We start from the raw sequence: 12,710 nt of genomic DNA, 5'->3' as shown, positions 1-12,710 counted from the left end.
TACCTGTCACTTGATAGTCTTCATAGCTCCTGTTTCTGTTTTCGTAAAGTACGATATTTATGCCATAAAGTGGGCATTCCAGTTTCCCTAACTTCCCCTTTGTTTATATAAGGATAAATATTGTGACTGAGAAAAGCTCTTTTGAAACATCAAACATTTAATTAACACCAGTACAATGAAGTCACTAAATCCTTTGACATCGCTGTCTGATCTCACAAGAGTGGTTACAGTGTCACAGACTCAGGCTTCTTCTTCACTGGAAATGACATGAGCAGGATATAGGTCTTATTTTTACATCAGTATTCTAATTAGCTGAATAGTTTGGAAGAGAACTAGGAAAATGACATGACAAATGAAGGACATTTATTACAGCTTCATGTTATCCTTCATTTCCAGGCTTTTATAATTTTTTTCTCCCAAAAAAGGTAACATTTTTCATGTTTGTACTCAGCCCAAATATTTATTTTTATTTAGAACATTGGAAAACAATCCATTGCACTGTTAGTTTGCCAGCATACAATTCTTTTTGGGAAGTTTAATACATTAAGAACATTGTCTGTTTGCATGCTTAGTATGTAGAGACCTGGAATCTTAAAACTTTACCTGCCCTGTGGGAGATAGCTTTGCTCTGTGGAAAGAATTCCTTTGAATAATATTGATTTCCTATATTCTCTTCCTGCTAGGGAAGTTGGAATTTTAAGGCTCCAGGACTTTAGCCCTCAAAGAAGAGCATGTGCTTTCTAAAGTTCAAAAATGTTGGTTGAGAAATAAATGATAAGCAAGTGAAAATAATATTTGCTGTGCATAAGGGTTCAATCCTGCAAGATGCCAAGTGCTCTTGGACTATTCATTTGCTTAAACTTAAGTGTGTGTTTCAATTATGTGCACTGCATTCATTTGGTGCTTTGCTATTAATATTTTAAATAACATTTACATTTATGGATACTCAGTTACTCTTTAAGTGGTGGATACTCATTTACAAACTAATTTAACTTGTATTTTTGCCAGTTTATGTAATATCTAAGTTAAGATTTGATTTGAATTTTCCACTGCTGTTTACAAGGGGGTTATATGAAGCAATAATTTTAAATAAGAATGAAAAACAGAGGCTAATTCTGTCAACCTGTCAGAGAAAAGGTAAAGATTTGGGCAATTAAATTGGTAATAGTTGGAATCATGGTTTAATAGCAAATGCAACTGAAACTGTGTATTGTTCGCAGCAGTGCAGATTAGAGGATTCATGATGCTTGTCATTTAAATTGGATTTTTTTTTATTTTGCTTGTTTGGTCTTCTCTTGGAGATATCTCCTCTTATGTGATCTAATTGAAAGTATTTTTATAATGTAAATACCACAATGAAGTGAGATGGCAGTTCTGACAGTGTAAATTCCTGTATCTTAAAATATACGTTTCACTCACAAGTGAAATTACCCACATATTAGTTTGAATGAAATAATGACATGAAGGGGAATGAAGTAACATGGGAAATTACTGAAACAAATGAATTGGGATGTGATGGAACATTGCAATAGAAACAAAGAATTATTTTTAGTCAATTTTTTAAAGTATTTTTAAAAAGATGCATTGAAGTCATCTGTTCAAATGCTGGCTTTCTGCTCACTCAGATGTTGGTCCTAATTTTTCATGCTATCACACCAGGTTTATGACATGGTAACTCATTTGAAATCAACAGTCACCACAGAGTAAAAATGGCATAACAGAGTAGAGAATTAGGCCAACTATGCACTCATTGGATCCTATTCTGCTTCATCAGTAGGCAAAAACCTGCACAGTCATGGCAGGAAAGCAAAGTATATGAAGACCTCCATCATATAGACCTGAATTTAGTTGGAAGAAGGAACTAATAAACATTTTCAGTGTTTTTTTACCAGCCTGCAGATGAACTCACCCTAGTGTTTTGGCATCTGATGAAAAGCGTTTGTTCAGTGCTTTTCCTTATTTCCTTTGATCATGCAAGGTTTTTATATTTTTTGTGTATGTGTGTGGTCATTTCATCTATGTCTGTGGTTCATTTTTCAAGTCATAGTTAAGTGAGAATGAAGAGAGGGAGAATAGAAAGTTACAGTAATTGATGAGGCTACAGTGCATTAGGGATTCTGTACTGCAGAGAGCAGAAAAAATAATCCTCAAAACATTCCACACAAAATAGGAGAAATCTGCAAAGTGCAGATTATTTATGTCACGTGCTACTGCCAGGAGCACATCAGAGAGATTGAAATAATATTGATTTTCCCCCTAAGCTTTGGTGTTCCCAGTTTGCCAGTGAACCCCATGGATACCACGCTTGCCCTGTGATAATTGATGAGAAATTAAAAGGAAAATGTTTGAAGACTTTTGTGGTTTTAATGCTCTTCGGTAGAATCTATTTTTCAAAAACCCTTTCATTTTGCTTTACAGTCTGGTTACAGCCCTCTTTACAAGTTATAGTGGAAAAACTAATCATCCCCAAAAGTTTCTTCAGAACTATTGGACATTACACAGAAAGGGACCCCAGTACTGGAGCATGTTTTACTAATGCCCACTTAAAGAAAACAAGCAATTGAAGTGGACATCTGAAATAAGATAAAGACACCCAGAAACATCCAAAGAGAGCAAAATAGCTGTTTTCTGAACATGTACTTTTTATTATGTGCCATGTTACTTCCTTATTTCCATTTTTCTAAAATAAAACTTCATTTGATTTGTTCACTCAAGCAACATGAAGTTCTGATACACTGAAAGGACTTTTCATCAAAAAATAACTGTATTTGAGTACAAAGATTTTCAATACAGTTATTTCTGAGCTGCTGGCCACCATCTTGCTAAACAGTGACATCTTCGTTTTGGTCTTACTGATGCTAAGATCCATTTGACTGTAGAATCACCTTCCAAAAGTCTAATGAAAGCCTAGTCCCTGGAGATGTGGACATTAAGACTGGCGAAAGCACTAGAAAATATAGAGTATGGAAAAGTTCTTCTCTGCCAGATGGATGCACTCGATGAATGTTAATATTGATAAAAAATAACTGTGTAGCATCATACCTGGCTCTTGACAAACACAGACTAAGAAATTCTCCCTGACTCTCATGTGCTTACAGTCTCACAGAGACAAGACAAAGATGAGACAAAGAAACAGAACTCATATAAGAGAGAGAGTGGAAATTACAGATGAGGAGAGCAAAGTAGGGTGGAGTTCTGGAAGAAGTGAGTGATTGAAGGATAAGAGAGAGAGGGTGTTTGGAGGACAGGAAGAGGGGAAACATTAAGTTGGAGCTGAGGGAGGAACACAGAGAGCAAATGGGAGGTGGGAAATATTTTAGTTACTATTAAAAAGAAAATATTTGCTAAGAGTTACCTTGCAATAGCATCCTACTTTGACTTTCAAACAGCACCGTGTGCTAAATGCAGACTTTTTCAGTGGAAAATCACTATAGGAAAAAATAAGAACAGAGATTTAAATTTGGGAAAGATTATGTGAAACCTTGAAGGTGAGAAAAAGGAGCTTTACTTTTATGCAGTAAGGTTTTATTCAAGCCAGTGAAGTCAATGTGAGTCTCTACTGAATTTAATGGGCTGTGAATCAGGTCCTGATTCGAGGTGGTGGTGGTGTGGTTGGAGTAACTGATGTTAGCATTTTGAATAAATTGGAGGGTGCAGAGTTAAAAACCAGTGAGACTGGAGAGAAGAAAGTCATGATCATCAAGGTTAGAGATGAACAAGGCAAGAACATGTTTCTGCATTGGCAATAGTAAGTAAGGTCTGGCTAATTAGTATGTTAAGGAGTAAGAAGCTAAATGAAGTAGCTAAAGACAGAATGTGGGGAAAACAGAGAGAGAGATGTCAAAGATGATGCTGGGGTTGCAAGCCCAGCAAATGGGATGGATAAAATGAATATGAAAGGGTTATAAACACAGTTGAATTAATATTCCCTATTAAATTCAGTCAAGGTTATCTGTAGTGCTGTGGGGATAACTGATTTGTCAGTTTGCTAGCTGTTTTGAAAAATGGGCGAAAGAATAGTTTTGGGTCAACCCCAAGTGATTTTTTTTTAATTTATTTTGGCGACTCTAAAAGTTGGGTAGAAAAATTCATTTTGGATTGAATGAAACATTTTGTTCAACCTGAAACATTTTGTGTTGATTTCAAAATTTTGTTTTCAAAACATAACATTTAAACATTTTGTTCAGAAAATGACAAAACAAGTCGTTGTGACTTTTTAAAAAAATGCCTTGTTAAAACTGAAACAATTTGGCAATATCAACATGAATTAATGAAATGTTTTGGGCAGCCCAAATCTTCATTTTTTGCTGAAAAATGTTTTGCCGGATAATTTTTGCCCAGCTGTAGTTGTATGTGCACAAACCTATACGTGTGTGGGGAAAAGGAGGTTGACAAGAAAGAGGGTTTAAGATATGAATTATTTTTAATAAAGGGGAAGAAACAATAGGACTTAACAAGAAATTCAGTACTAGTGAAGAATTATTATTGTTGCTATACGTTATGAGTGCTGCTGAATATTTGTTGCTACGATGCTGCGGTACTGACAGAGATCCTGAAAACCATATTCAGAGTTATCTGTACCCCACGAATGCTAGTCCATGAGGATGAGATTGTAACTTTTGGTAACTGCATTGACACTGGGGCAGGCACAAAGAATTGTAATTCCTCCCTTGCCATGTGGGAGGAGTAAATTTCTTAACGCCTTTCTGTGGAGCAGATTCGCACCCTTTCCCCCTCCCCTCAGGAATCAAGGCCTGTGGTAAACTAGTCTCCAGGCAACCTAATAAGCACAGCTGGCCTGCAGCAGGCTGCATGATTAGCCATTCCACAGTAGCTTGCTTGCTGTTCAGCACTCATATCAGCCACTGTTATTAGTCCAGCGTTGCCTTGTTCCTGCTGCTTCTGCCTTGCTTGAGCCCTATCCCTGCCTGAGCCCCCATTTTGCCTGTTACTCTGCTTGCTCCAGGTGATTCTGGCTCTGATCCTTGGCTCTGCACTCTGGTTCCCGCCTCCAGTTTTGGCTCTTGGACCCAGTTCTTGACTTCCAGCTTGACTCTTACCTCTGGCTTCTGACTGTTTCCTCCAGCGCTCACCCTAACCCCTGGTTTCTGATATCCGCTCCACCCACTAGGCCTGACTACCCACATCCCAGTCACCTGACACCCCTCACTTATGTACCCAGTCAGATACCCTGGTCATGAGCGGGGCAGCGTTGCTGCTCTCTGATCTTTCTTGTCTAGATTCTGGGCGTCAGAACCTTTCCACAAGGGATATCAGGGTAGTGACCTCTGTTCTCCCCACTGTGGATAGAGTCACAGTCTGAGCAGCGGAGTGGGGGTGGAGAGCTTATTTCTTTTTCCCTGTGCTAATATATAAGGCCTATGACAATCTAGCTCTAATCCAGTATCAAAAGCCTGGTAAACCTCTCTTTCTCCAATGTATTTGGTTTGTGTTTTACACCAAGGAGTGACAGTTACATGTGCTAAAATGGATTATACTGGAGACAACCAAAAAGTATAGTGATATATGGGGCCTGCAGAATCTGTGAAATCCTGCAGGGACTCGAGGAAAGCCTGTGTTATGCTTAGAAATGGGCCCAAGCCGTTACTTGGATCTGAACTGAGCTTTGTTCAGTTCCAGGCTTTTGATGTGAATCCCTCTAATTATAATATGTTGACTCCTACACTTAGGGGCTAGCATGATCTGGCAGAAGTTGCTGCCCTTTTCATCTCTCTCTCTTTCCTGTTTGTAGCCCTTTAGGAAAAGTGCAGAATGTAACCTTTCAAAGCATTCCTGTGTGTTCTGAAATGTGGTAGGATTTGTTTTGATAGATGGTTTTCAGTGCTCAGATGCCCGTAGAACTGTAGCTTGTCTTCCTAATCTGTTTCATGTAATATTTTTTTGTCTAATGTGATCTGTGTATTCAGTCCTCGCTGCATCTACGCATGGCCCAAAAAAACACGAATAGTGAATTCTAAAATGCATTTCTTTGTTTCTTTCCAACAGCTGGCTGTCCAGACTCCTTGATTAAAGAGCTTCATCACTTCAGAATTCTGGGAGAAGAACAGGTGAGTTAACATCTCAAAGGCTGCGTCATAGTGTCATGAAAGATAGACGCTAATGAGACAGTTTCTTTTCTCTCCAGGGAAGCAGAGTATGTCTCATGACCCCCAGTGCCTTGAAATGGGGAAGAAAAACACACAAGAGATGTGTGTGAGAATATTTTTTTTATTCTATCCATCAGCCTTGACAGGCTATTAATTGGTACATCTGCTATCTGCCACAGCTTTTCAACTCACGACTCCAGCAGTAAACAGGCTCTGTAAAGTGGCAGATAGGCAAACAAGAAAATACAAGGATGAAGTCTGCCTAAGGGATTGATATTTAAAGCTATCTTTGATATTATCTATATCTTTTTGGGGTCCAGAAATTTTCTGTATTTTTAAAAGCCTATTATTCAAAACTATAACAACATTTTGAATGTATATAGCATTTTCTGTATGAGAACCTCAAAGCACCTCATAAATATTAAACAAACTAAGAAGCCTCACAATGCCCAGGGGGCTGTGCTTCATGGCGGGGAGCTGATCACCTTATGAGCTCCCCTGCTGCAAACCACAGCCCCTGCTGACAAGGCTCCACGCATGCGCATGCCCAAGGATTCCAGTTTGCGGGGGCAATGTGGCCCCCTAGCCCCAAACTACATCCATTTTTAAAATTGGCTCCCCAACCTCCCCAGTTCCAACACCCTGGGCTGGACCCAGTCAGACCTGCTCGGGAAGCCACAATGAAGTGCAGCAGGACTGTAAGCCTATGCTCTTGGTCTGGATGGTGAGAGACATGGATCTGCACCTGACAGAGGTGACGACTGGGAGTTGGAAACCTTAAGATAGTGCCCTACAGGAAGACGTGTGTGTGAGGGGGTACAATTAATCCTGAAACTGCAACACACCTAAGTACAGAGATTACTGTAATTATGTTGTCTACTTACAAAAGCGCAGTTGTAACAAGTCTAATGATGACTTTTGTAACACGGCTTGGAACTAGTGTGCACACTTAAAATTAACAGTTGGGAAACAACTAATGAGAGAAAGTCTTTGGTCTGAAAAAAAATAAAATAAAATAAAAATACATCTAAATTAGGAAAACAGGTTGTACAAAAGCCAAGGGAAAGAGGGGAAAGACTCAGGGAATTTTCTTACCTACATGACTATACAGCACATATCTTACCTTTTTCAGTCTTTAAAAATGTGTCTGTCATATGCTCTATTTATGTGTACAATAGAAAACCATACTGCTTCCAACTTGCCCATCGGGACTAACAGTTTCTACCCATCTTAACCCCTTTCACCTTCTTCAACCCATCCCCCTCTGAAAAGCCTAAGGAGAATAGATGCACCTTACAGTATGATTAGTCTAGTTCGATTTTTAATGTCTCTGTCACTGTGGTATCAGAGCTCACAGAAATTCAAATAAAGCAAATGTGAAATTTTCTCTAACACCATACTATCCTCTCCGCCGTCTGGGGCTTGATCCTGCAAGGTGCTGAACACAATGACTTCCTATTGAAGCCAATAGGAGATGAGGATGCTTGGCACCTAGAAGAGAAACTATTGGAGAACATACTGAATGAGTGTGCCTGGTTTCTTTATCTAAACATGAACAATGAGGGAAAACTAGTGCAAAGAGATGTATTCGTCACCCCTGTTGCTGCTGACAGCACAAACTATTCCTATGATGTAATCTTTTGTCGGTAACAGCAAGGACTCAGACCTTGCACAGAGAGGGAATCAGACTTTCCAGACTTTGTGGGGAAAGGGAATCTCAGGTTTACCATTTCTTTAATCTTTGTGACACTACATGTCATGGATTGTACCTTTAGGGCACCCTCGTGGGGTTTGAGTGGACACCTCTCTTGCCACAGATGTCCTTCACTGGCTGTAGGCATCACTTTAGAGCAAGTGCTGAGTTTGGTCCTCCAGCCATAAGTCTTAAGGAGCTCGCACCCCCAACCCCCAGGTGAAAAGCAGTCTAAAAATCTAAGGGAAGAACCAAATAATACGGCAGCCCACAAAATGTCTGGACTCGCCCAGCAATTCCCCACAAGGTCAGTGGTCACTATATTCCGTAAAGGGGGTCTGGGTCCCTAGCCCCCTCAGTGTCAATAAGACCCAGCCTGAGCACCCTGCGTTCTAAACAAAACGGGGAAACAAAGTAAAAAGAAAGTCCCTTTACTTTTTCAAAGGGCCAACGCAGCAGTAGGTTACTAACTTGGTAATATTTTAAAAATGGACACTCCAGCAGGAGTGCTAGAACCTCTGCTGTGCCAACTCTTTCCCCCGTGGCCCTGCCTCTGCCCTTTCCCCTGAGCCTCTGTCTCATCCACACTCCTTCCCCCGTCCCCTCCATTGCTCACTACTTTTCCCCTCCCACACCCCCCTCTGCCTGGGTCAGGAGGGACTTGCCTGTGGAGCTGGGGCTGGGAGCTGCAGCCGCCCAACACAGGTAGGAGGCAGCCCCAGCTGAGTAGAGGGTGGCGCAGGTGATGACTGAGTGCCTCCCCTGCTCACAGTAACCCGACTTTGGGTGAGATACTGGACCGAACACTGTAAGGTTGAAAACCAGGCACCGAGCTACCTTAGGCAGCAGAGGCTCTTTGGCCATGTTCTTGCTAAGGAGAGCGCGATTGACAGAGAGTCGCACTTAGGATCCATGGGAGCCAGCCTTGGCTTGCGGGCCCTGAAGTGAAGAACACCGGGCTATGGAGCTTTAGCTCTTGCTTTTGAGTCCCACTCTGCATTGGATTTGGAACCTCTCTTGCAAGGAGCTGACCCTCTCCAGATTTGACAGGCCTAATAGGTTCACTGGGTTAAGTCTGATTGTGCCCAGGGGAGCCCTTTAAAACATTTCTGACTGTGATGGAAACCTGTCCCACCACACTGTATATTCATTTCACTGATACGTGATGTGTTTTGTGGACTTTTTAACTTTACTGCTATTAATTGGTTTATGAAACAATTGTTATTGAAATGCAGAGTGTTGGTAAAGCAACACAAATGGATGGCAACAGATTACCTTTTTGCCTCATCTGTCACGCTTTGAGAGGGTGCCTCATAGTCCTTACTAGTAAAATGTCCAATAGAGCTGGGTGAAACTTTTACACGTGAAATGCAGATTTGGGTCAGCCAAAACATTTCACAAATTCATGTTTATTTTGGTTAATTGTTTTGGTCAAATATTTTTTTAAATGTCAAAACGGGCAGTGTTGACATTTCTAAAAGGAAATATGTGTTTGGGCTAGATTTGCAACGGGCTTTGTTTGCCATTCACAAAATGGAGGAGGCAGAGATGATACTGGTGCCCCCATTGTAGACCAGTGGCTAAGGAATTCAGGATGTGGGAGACCAAGATTCAAATCCCTGCTCTGAATCAGGCAAAGTGGGGACTAACAGCTCTCTCACATAAGGAAGATGCCACCTTCTCTGGTTCCAAATTACTTTTAATGTTTAAAAAATCAGTTAAAATGTCTGAGGCAACTGAAAAAGAAACATTTTGGTTTTTATCCAAAATGAGAATTATTTCCTTGTTTCCCCCCTAGTTTGGCTAGTGAACCAAAAAACTGATTATTCATACAACTCTAGTCTCCAAAGGCAAGCTTCTTCAGAAACATTTGCAGGGGAAGGGACATCCTAGTGTTTTGGCTTTTCATTATCTATCTTCTTGTGGTTTCCTGATGTTTTATAACATGAAGGAAATGCAGCAAGAGTGGTTCTGGTTGGTTTGGGTCTTTGTTGTGGAAGTTCTTCTTAGAGAGCTTATTCCTTCACTCTCACACTTTCCTGGTCCTTCTTGCACGAACAGAGAGCAACAATACCTGAAGTCCGAAGGTGCAAACAATTCAATGTTTATTGGGGTGAACTTCCAGCAAGCTTAAATCTAAGTTCCTTTTTCCTTATTTTCGAATCCAAACTTACTTCCTGTTTGTCCCTAATTTATATAGTAATATTTTTAGCTATACCTTAACCAATCATTCTACTAAAATTTACCTAACCAATCCTAACATATTGTAACATGATTAGCTAACCAATTATATCCCACCACCTTAATTAGTTTACACCCAGCAAAATTAATTACACAGCAGACAGAAACAATTACAGAACCAGACAGAAACTATGCAAATAAAAATACAAAACAATACAGACATAAGGGTTTTACAACTACATCTATACAGACATAAGGGTTCTCCATCTGTGTCTATTGATAAGTGACTTCTTACCAGACAGAAAACTATCAAACTAAATTTTCTTTTACATGTTCTAGGCTCTTCCCTTTCTCTGGAGGTGACAGATCGGATCACCTTCCTAACAGCCCCAGATTGTCTTATGTCAACATGCCTAAACAGGGCCTCAGATTGCCACAGTGAGAGAAGGCCCTTACACAGATAGACAATGATTTTGATTCTTTCTTTTATACCTCTATAACTAGCTAAGTGTTAAGAGTACACACACCAGACAGGCTTGAATATCTATATCCTAACATTTCTCCCAATGTACAAAGCTGTTGTTCTGTACAAACCAATAAACATAAAGAGAATCTCCAGAACAGACTGCCTTGGCAGAGCCGAAATCTAAACTTTTGCATGGTACCACAATTGCAATTTTATCTGTGTGGTACTTTTTCCCCCCCTGTGCAATTTGATTTCATCATTCGTAGTCCTTCATTTTACTTTGGATAAGGTCCAGCCCTCTATCTAACCACTTCACTTCATAGGTACATGACTGATGCTGAGGGCTGGGAGTAGGGTGACCAGATGAGAGGGAGAAAATATTGGTGCTGCCAGCGGAGTAGCGGGGGGGGCGGCGGTGGGGAAGGCGAAATATCAGGATAAATTGCATCTTGACCAAAGATCAGTCGGGACATGGGACAAACACCTAAATATCAGGACAGTCCTGATTTTATCAGGACATCTGGTCACCCTAGCTGGGAGGAAATATTTATTAGCTAAGGACCTGCTGAAAAATGAAACAATGTAAGAAAGTCAGTCTCCTGCAGAGCAGATATTTGTCCTGTGAGGTTGGCTTATAAACGGAAACGAGTTCACAAGTAATGATATTACAAGCTGCTTACAAAAATATGCTAAAGATGCAGCGAATATAAATACGGGCTCTGTCCAAATACTGTATAAGGCAAGTAATTCAACAACAGTCTAGAGAAAAGAAAGGTGTGCTTCTATTCAGACCTAAACATTACAGTTATACAAACACAGCAAGATTACTGACAATCTGTATGGAACTGTTATGGATTCTTCCTAATGACTCTGAGAAACTTTCCTCTTTTTTCCCCCAAGAGTGATGATAAACATGTTTAATTGTTTAAATGGAATTTTGTGATTCATGAATAAAATAGCTATATGTGAGGGGCAAAAGGGAAAACAAATAATGCAGGAGAAATCTGCTGCTGTACCTGAGTGCCCCCAACAGGACATAGCATAGAGAAATCAGATGACAGGCTAGTACTGTAGAGCTAGACCTCTCTTCTATATTGTCAATTCTGACAGGGTGGCAGAATGTATTGGCCAGTTTCTTGATATTTTGGCAAGGGAGTGATCCATTTTAACAGATCTCTCATTAGCTGTTGCTGCAACTCATCACAGCCTTTTCTTTGGGAACATTTTGGATGTGGTGTCCCTTGAATCAGAGTAAGCCTTCAGGGAGGCACTCCATTTTTCAGCAAAATCCCTTTGTGTGTTAGGCGATTTTATGCAAAGGAGCCTCTCCAGTGTTGGAATTTTGAGGAAGCACTGCCCCAGGATGGTGTGTATCTGAACAATCTTTTGCTGAGTGGTAGCTTTAACAAAGCCCTGTTTATGTTATATGAGGTGTGACAGTAGTGCTGAGAGAATGCTGGGCTGTGTGTGGAAATAATCATAGAAATGCAGGACTGGAAGGGACCTTGTCAGGTATTCTAGTTCAGTCCCCTGCACTGAGGCAAGATTAAGTATTATCTAGACCATCCCTGACAGGTATTTGTCTAACCTGTTCTTAAAAACTTCAAATGATGCAGATTTCGCAACCTCTCTAGGCAACTTATTCCAGTGCTTAACTACCCTGATGTTACGTGCCTAAGTGCTCTGCAGGGACGAGACACACACACAGTGAGTGATATGGCTTTTAATGAAGGTAAAGAAAACACACCCGCAACGGGGACTCTGCACGTTGCTAACTCAAAGCGGGGAGCGAGTCCAAAGCAGCAAAACAAATTCTGATAAATATAACTTTATGCTAATAGCATGTAAAGCAGCTCATACATAGGCATGTGGGAGCTTTCCCACAACTGGGCTATCTCTTATGGCAAAGGGCCAGACTTTTCTAAACACACCGGGCTTCCCAGGCTAAGTGGTTCCAACCGGCTACAAACAGCATAGGCTAGTATACAGCAACCTTTAATAACCTGTCCTTGAGAAGGGGAACAGCCTTAGCTAAACCGTAACAAAATCTTCCGCAGTCCCTTACACCTGACAGTTAGGAAGTTTTTCCTAACTAGATCTCCCTTGCTGCACTTTATGCCCATTACTTATTGTCCTGTTCTCAGTGGTTACGGAGAACAATTTTTCACCCTCCTTTTTGTAACTGTGAGGGATCTTGAGCTTCGAACGCAGGCCCATGTGTCCTTTGGCCATAACTGATACCCAGCAGCTCACCTGAGTAACC

At 40.7% G+C, this 12,710-nt stretch overlaps 1 protein-coding gene across 3 annotated transcripts in view; it reads left to right on the top strand.

Annotated features, from left to right (window-relative positions):
- Window positions 1–12,710, top strand: part of PRKN (parkin RBR E3 ubiquitin protein ligase) — a 1,220,657-nt gene that overhangs the window by 1,008,913 nt on the left and 199,034 nt on the right. For all 3 annotated transcript variants that reach the window (XM_075064091.1, XM_075064090.1, XM_075064093.1), the window contains one exon: window positions 6,007–6,068. In XM_075064091.1, coding sequence (XP_074920192.1) covers window positions 6,007–6,068 — 62 coding nt within the window. The remainder of the gene's footprint in view (window positions 1–6,006; window positions 6,069–12,710) is intronic.

Source organism: Chelonoidis abingdonii, chromosome 3 (genome assembly GCF_003597395.2).
Source record: "Chelonoidis abingdonii isolate Lonesome George chromosome 3, CheloAbing_2.0, whole genome shotgun sequence".
Taxonomy (NCBI): domain Eukaryota; kingdom Metazoa; phylum Chordata; order Testudines; family Testudinidae; genus Chelonoidis; species Chelonoidis abingdonii.
The sequence above is the reverse complement of the archived record's forward strand: the minus strand, read 5'-3'. Positions and strand labels throughout refer to the sequence as shown.